At 30.2% G+C, this 7,972-nt stretch overlaps 1 protein-coding gene across 1 annotated transcript; it reads right to left on the reverse strand.

Moving 5' to 3' along the window:
- Window positions 1-19: 19 nt before the first annotated feature.
- NAC057 (NAC domain containing protein 57) lies at window positions 20-5,660 on the reverse strand. Its single transcript, XM_085719306.1, has 3 exons — window positions 5,463-5,660; window positions 4,424-4,701; window positions 20-798 (listed from the first exon to the last, which is right to left on the reverse strand). Exons 1-3 carry the CDS (start codon window positions 5,617-5,619, stop codon window positions 514-516), a joined length of 720 nt encoding a protein of 239 aa, XP_085575432.1. The 5' UTR covers window positions 5,620-5,660; the 3' UTR covers window positions 20-513.
- Window positions 5,661-7,972: the final 2,312 nt, after the last annotated feature.

The raw sequence follows: 7,972 nt of genomic DNA on the forward strand, positions 1-7,972 counted from the left end.
TTGCAATAATGAAACAACAAAATACGTATACCCTTTGTTATATATAATTCCATTCTCAGAGAGAAATACAATGAGAATAACACTTGTGTGATTTATCTTATTCCACAAGTAACACCAATAAACCTCTGAGATAAAGGTTTAGTACAAAAATGTATATATAAAAACCAATGCCTTATAATATGACCCCTAAACAAGTCCACCAAACCAAACCAAACCATTATCACCAATTTATAAGTATAGTAATAAAAAAAAAAAAGTTAAATCTGTTACTAATTAACCGTTATGGTAAAGGTGTGTCCTCGTGAGCATAGCTCAGTTGGTAGGGACAATGCATAATATATGCAAGGTCTAGGGTTCGAACCCTGACCACCACCAAAAAAAAGTTATGGTAAAGGTGTATAAATATTTAATTTTATATGTGATTAAATGTGTGTATATATTTAATTATATATTCCAGCTTTCAAATATTCATTGATCACCACCAATCTTGATTTTCATTAAGTCTTCAAAATATTAATTTGTAAATGTAACATGTGAAATTTCTTCACCACCAACCATTGGTGTATTAGAAGAATACCATGCATCTTCTGTAATGAATTGCATCCATGAATCATCTTTGTCTTCCTCTTCTAAACATGAAGATGATGCTCCTAGTATTTCTGGAGACATCATTTCACACTCATTATTGATTATGGTTTGAGAACATTCAATTTGTAGCATGCTACATTGTCCTTGTTGCTCTTCCATATCAGAACAGATTCCATTTTTCTTGAACACACGACACAATGCATACGTATCCTGCAATGCAATCAAGCACATTAAGGGTTTGTTTGGATTGACTTATTTGAGTTTATTCAATGACATAAACACTTGTGGAACATGACAGTTTGAAAGAATTTACACAAGTTGTATAAGCTATTTTCAACTTATTTCCATAAGCTTTTAAAGATAATTTGTAAAAACAGCTTATAGCTTATAAATAAAAAAGTTGACTTTTATTTTATCTTTTATATTGAAAATAGTTTATACATAATCAGTTATATGATAAAGTGTTTATGGTATAAATGTTCAATTCAACTATTTATTCAAACTGAGCCTAAGTAGTGCTAAAGTAACATAGAATCATAATGTATAGGATTTCAAATTAAATCATATTATTATGTAGTCAACAATTGAGGCTTAAACAGAACTAGACAAATGTGTTAAAACCATATAGGACAATCTCTGACAAGTTTGTGGCATAAAGATTCAAAGGTATTGTAATCAAGTGGAAACTTTAAGATACTTTTAGGTTACTCAGAGGGTTGAATTTATATTTGTATTGTATGTATTATCTTAGAATTTGGATTAAGCTTAACTCAACATTGTAAAACTGGCCTGTAAAATGAAATATGTCTAGTTGTATGCCACTTCTAGACACTTTTGAGATTCTGGACCTATTTGGATTAACTTATTTGGCTTTATCTATTACACAAACACTTTTGAGACTCTTTAGAATAACTTATGCGACTTACTTATGAATGTATGTCCATAAGTTGTTTGTAGCTAATTTTGATAAGCTTTTAAGGATAGCTTATAAAAATAACATAACTTATATGAAAATAGTTTGACTTTATTTAATTTGTTCTATTGTTATAAAAATAACTTAATACATAAACACTTGTATGATAAATGTTTATGTTATAAGCACTTAATTAAGATGTTTGTCCAAACATGACTTATATCAATGTGTGACCCTTACCATGTTTATTTCATTATTAATTAAAATCTTATGCCATATAAAGTATCTAGGACCTCATGGATACCCTGGCTTAATCATTTAAAGCATTATTTGGTTGGTATTGAACTGTTTCTCTATATCCCTTTATTTCATTTTATTTATTTTTAATTTATGAGTTTAGTGTATAGTATCTATTGGTCCATTTTTGTGTTCAAGAATAAAGTAAAAAGTGACCGACACAAAATGAAAGTGATAGATAGGATAGGAGAATTGCTGCTTTACGAGGGTGTACAAACCTTCATGGATTATGAGAAGAATCTAATAATTCTAGATCATGAAACATAACAATGGCAAAAATTGACAAAGACCAATATCACTAAAAAAAATTAATTAATAAAAGCAATGATAGGTAGACACTCTTAATGTGTACACCCCTTTGTACCATTCTAAAAAAATTCAGTTAACCAAATATATAGTCTGTGTGATCACATTTTTTTTAGTTGCGTAACCACTAGTTTTTCAGAATTTATTTGGTTAACTAAGTGGAAAAATAGTGGTCACGCGCATTTTAGTTGCGTGACCACATTTTTCAACTTCTAAATAGTAGTCATGCAACTGAAAAAATGTGGTCACACAGACCATATATTTGGTTTACTGAAATTTTTCAGAGTGGGACAACAAGATGTACACGTTAAAGGTGTCTACGGATCTTTATTCAATTAAAAAAGTGATATGGATCATAAGTAGGTAGGTATAAGACTTTTGTCTCATTAAACAAAAGAAATCACAAGATGCAGTATATAACTTTGTCATACAGAGATATTAGAGGAGCACAAGTAAAGAATATGTCAGTTATAAGTTTATAGAATACCTTATAATAAAAAAATATAAAGTAATATCCATAAGAGAAGAGAGAGAAAAAGAAGAAATAAAACTATACTAGGAAAAGTTGAAGCTTTGCATGCACACCATGCAGTTTTTCACGTTCTTTTTTATGGTTCATATTACCAAAACTCTTTTATCTTTTGGTAAGAAAATTAACAACACTCTTTGATATAGTACATTAAATTCTTTAGTTTCAAGTTTATTTACTGTGTTTCTATAGTATGTGACTGTGATCATAACTGAAAAACAATTATGAAAATTGCTTTTGTCACTATCTTAAGAATCAAACTTCATGCTTTTTCAGATCAAATATATGGTGACAAGTGTGTATATACACTCAGAAAAAAGAGTTATGAAAGTAGGTAAAGGCCAAAAGGGTCAGGTGGGCACCAAAGACTAGTTTTGAGTGCAACAAAAATATTTGCTTTTATGAGAAATGATATTTTGACATTAAAAACCAAAAATAATTTGGATGTTTAACGTTGTTTAAATATGTGGCTAATTATATACAGTGAAACAAGGTGTCACAATCCACTAATCATCCATCTGACGTAATTAATCACAACACGATTTTCAAATGTTCAAATACATAATTTTGAGGTTTTCAAATATACATAATATGTATTAAACATAATTTGTATTCATATATACATCTGAAAATCGTGGATAATGACATTCAAAATCGTGGTTAATTTTATTTTTTGAATGATTAATAATTTGTGACATCTTGCTATATTCATTAACCATCTACAATACGAAATTAATCATATATTTGAACTCTATTAACCATCTAAATTGTTGAATTTTGTTGTTTTTTCTTTTTGTCAGAATTTTGTTGTTTTATTGTGTGAAAATAACACAGATCTTATCCAAGCATAAAATGAGGACATTATTTGTAAAACATCAAGTTATTAACTTAGTTTCCTGCATTTATTGCAACCTTGAGTTTTCAAGTTGTGTAGATAATATCACGGCTAACAATAAAATTCGGGGTAATAGTCACTTTAGTCCCTTAATATGTAATGATTAGTCATTTTAGTCCTTCATTGTATCAAAATTTCAAAATAGTCCCTGACTGTGCATTCTGTTAGTCAAAATAGTCCTTGACACTAAAATAACCTCTCAATGTTCACAATAACTCTTTTCATATAGGGACTAAAACGACAATAAACATGTACTTATATGGACTAATATGACAATAAGTAAGTATATTGGAGGACTAATCTGACAATATTAATGAAATATTTTAACATTAAGGACTATTTTGACTAACAAAATGCACAATCAGGGACTACTTTGAAGTTTTGATACATTGAAGGACTATTTTGACTAATTATAATTTCAGGGACCAAAGTGACTATTACCCCAATAAAATTCTATCAACTATACGAGTCTAGCACTTAATCATGGAAACAATTATAAGTCACACATCTCAGAAAAAACACAATGCAACTATAATACCAATAATAACTTCAACAAGGACTTTATTAAACTTTTTAATTAACATTTTGATTTTTATGTTTGATGTTTTCTATGGACATGTATAAATAAATATGTTCATATAAGAATTGTGACAAAACATAATTTTAAAGCACTTGCATTGCATGCCTTAACCTTATGGAAATTCGCTAACAAATGCGATCAATGAAACCATTTTTTGGTTGCAAAACTATGAGCATCACACACACCACACACCAAAAATGGATCCTCTACAATCAGTTTTACGGTGCAACGTAACCTCTTGTATCTCTGCTGCACCGTAAAGTTTACCGTAGAGGATCTAAGTCACGAAAAAGAATGCATATAAGTTGTATATACCTGTAATCCAGTGTTGTCCTCACATTCTTTATCATCAAGACGATACTCATGCATAACCCAATCAGTTCGAATTCCTTGAGGAGCTCTTCCTCTATAGTAAACCAATGTCTTCTTCATACCAATAGGTCTATTTTGGCATGAAACTTTTCTGTCTTTTCCAGTAGATTTCCAGTATCCTGCTCTTGTTGCTCTATTTGTTCTAAATCCATTAGGGTATTTTCGGTCTCGCGGTCCGAAAAAGTACCACTCTGGATCTCTACTTGGCAAAAATGATTTCTCTATACATTACCAAAAAAATATTTCCATCAGAATAAATTAATTTAAGAGCTTAGCCTAATGGAAAATACATACACATATATGTATATAGATAAGTGAAGAATAATGTAAAATAAAAGAGTTACAAATCAAAACAGTTTAAGAAAATCTCTATAATGAATAACATGAATTTTCAAATTACTTAGAGAGTAGTGATATGGAAACTTAGGTCCAAATTTTGAAGTAGTTTCTCATAAAGATTTTATATCCTATTTTAGTTCTTAGCGATCGTTCTAAATTCCGGCCTTCAACCACAATCACGGCCACAGTCTAAAGGTTTTAGAGGTCTCCTCAACGGAAGTGCAACCACAATTGCAGTTGCATCCACCACAGATTTCCTTAAATTTTTAGCAATATCGAGGTTCGCAGTCTAACAACAACCGTAGCCGCAATTCTGAACCATAATTTTTAGTTGAGGGCAGCACAACTGTCAAGCTAGTGCAGCCATAGTTTTAGGCCTATGAAATTAAACAATTTTCATGATTATAAATAAAACTTTGATTCCATGTTTAATAATATGACATTTTCACATTGCAGAAAGTTGCACCAAGGTCTTTGATGCAAGAACTTCATAACTAGATTATTAATGACATATATACACATTTTCTTGCACACTATATTGAAAAATGATAATTAAATTGCTGAAAGTCAAAAAATGTGAATGTGCAATCCAAATATTAATTTCCATTAGAAATGAAAAATTACAGAAATAAAGAATATGGACCTGCTAATTCCCAAGGTTCACATTTGTAAAGATCAACTTCAGGAATGATATCAAGTTCAATTTCTTGACCATTGATTTTCCTCTTTAGATAATAATTGACAAGTTCTTCATCAGTTGGATGAAACCTGAAACCTGGTGGTAATCCAACTGGTGACATAATTTTCTCTCTCTTCTGCTAGTTTTTGTAAAAGTGTTTTCACTCATCACAACCATCATTGCTTATAAATACACACAAAAAAGAACCAAAGTTCCTTATCTTTGAGTTTTTTTATTTCTCTCTCTCTCTTTCATTCTTTTTCTTTAACAGAATTGTAGATTCTGACATAACGTTTGATACAAGCCTTTCCCTATCAATAATTATACTTCTTTCTATCTATATATAATGGTTTTTAATATGGTCATGGTCCAGCAATGTATTTTATAGTTGAGTAATGATATTTGTATAACTTTTTAATGACATCTTTTGTGACAACCTTGGTTTCCTTTATTTTTATTGGTAAAAAATGGTAGAGAGAAAAATAGGAAGAGGGAGAGTAAGAACATAACATGAGTATGAGAGAGAAAGTTGTCCAAAATCTATCACAAAATAGTTGAATAAATATAATTTCTCTTTATAGACAGACTTGCTATGACAAGTTTCATTTGTGTTGTGATCAATTTTCCATAATATGAAGTCGGCAAATATACATTTTAGTCGTTGAAATTTGTGTTGCGCCTTTATTTGAAAAACAGCAGTCAATTTAGCACTTTTCTCAAATTTTGCAACACAATTTTAAATGTTTTATAGTTTTTCTTTTTAAGGAAAATGTTTTATAGTTGTTTTAATGCAGGAGAAATATTTTGATAAAGAAATTAAATTGCTATTTAAAAATTTTGAAAAATACTAACGAGTGTCTTTAAGACATTTGTTAAAGTATTAAAAGTAGTAAGTTTGTATTAAAAAATTGTGTAATATTGATAAAAGTAACAACTTGTATTTTCAAATAAAATTTTCTCTAATGAATTCCTTTTTTTTTTTTTTTTTTTACAATAACTTTAAGGAATTCCTTAACCAATGCCCTTAAGAGACTAACTAGTTAGAAGACCAAAACTTTTTTGTCAAAAAAAAAGAAGACCAAAACTTTTATCAAGTCAGTTGACTAATATTTATACAATTTACATATGACTCAAATATCTATTTACTCAATATTAAGTGAAATTCTGGCACGCAATGGACATATGTCCTATAAGATGTCCGGGACACCAGGAATGTCTTATGTGATGTCCTGGATACTTAGTTAAGACAATGTAACACAAAAAACAATAATCAACAATAAAGTAAAATGCAGGGAAGGAAGAACACAAAATATTTGGTAACCCAGTTCGGTACAAAGTCACCTATGTCTGGAGGCATTCATGCCAAGAAAAGAAATCCACTATAATAATATTAGTTCAAAGTCTTATGTGAACAACCTCTGATTCACTGCCTTCTCACCTAATCACTACCCATGATATTTCTATCTAAAACTCCCCCTAGATATGAGATTCCATCTCACTTTCTCTCAACCACACAACCCGTGATTTCAATCCACTGTAATAATATTAGTTCAAAGTCTTATGTTAACACTCCAATAAACAAAAACTATTCTTGCTTAAAAGCTTTAGAGTGGTTAACAAATAACAACTTACAACTCAACTAAAACAATCTAGCTCAGTGCATCAAGGTGATACAAAGAGTGGCTCATAAATAACAAGGACAAACACGAAACCAGATGACTCTTCTCAGATGACGACTTCAGTTAGTCTTTACCTAGTTTGTGTCTTCCTTTATATAGCCAAAGAATGCATGAGCTTGATCATCAATCGAACTAAACAATACAGCTGATCCAACATAGTCTTCATCTACAATCTTCTAGAAGTAAATATAATGTCTCCTAAAATGTTTAGGACATTAAAATCTAAAACACGGTAATGCACAAACCGACATAAGCAGCTTCTAGAAACACACGCCTCTTGGAGCACAAGTTACGTGATTCATATCTTCAATCAAATCTGTAGAGATCACACGTAAAAACCAAATCTTTCAAGAATGCAAAATAAAGCATAACACCTTGAGACAAAATATCTCACTTACATGTCTAAGACATCTAGTCCAACATCTTGCTAAAACTTCTTGTTTTAAGCAACCAACACAATATAAAAACTCAACATTAAGTTTTTTTTATAGCAATAAAAATTGGATTAACTTGCTATACTAAGTTAACCTCAAGGGTCCACCATTGAACTTTTTTTCTAATATGTAAACATATTAGAAGCACCCCTGAATGTATTTCCAAGTGAAGTATATAAATGCTTCTTATAGTTATTTGCTTTTTCCTTATTATTTTATTTTGATGTCCCTTTTTCTTTGTTTTGTGAGAACATTTTGGAACAAAAGTAGGAAAGTCATTAGCCAGCAGAACAAGAATCCTGTAATCAATTGTATCTAGATCAGCCAATCAGTAATACAAGCAGACAGCACACACTTTTTA

Source organism: Medicago sativa, chromosome 6 (genome assembly GCF_051527215.1).
Source record: "Medicago sativa cultivar Bolivia chromosome 6, Bolivia_mono, whole genome shotgun sequence".
NCBI classification, from domain to species: domain Eukaryota; kingdom Viridiplantae; phylum Streptophyta; class Magnoliopsida; order Fabales; family Fabaceae; genus Medicago; species Medicago sativa.

Bases quoted from the DNA above. Each gene is read 5' to 3' on its own strand.
- NAC057 (XM_085719306.1), bottom strand. From the start codon at position 5,619: ATGTCACCAGTTGGATTACCACCAGGTTTCAGGTTTCATCCAACTGAT. The intron at 4,702-5,462 runs GTCCATATTCTT...GGTAATGTATAG, and splicing joins TGAACCTTGGGAATTAGCAG to AGAAATCATTTTTGCCAAGT. The intron at 799-4,423 runs GTATATACAACT...ATTGCATTGCAG, and splicing joins AGGACAACACTGGATTACAG to GATACGTATGCATTGTGTCG.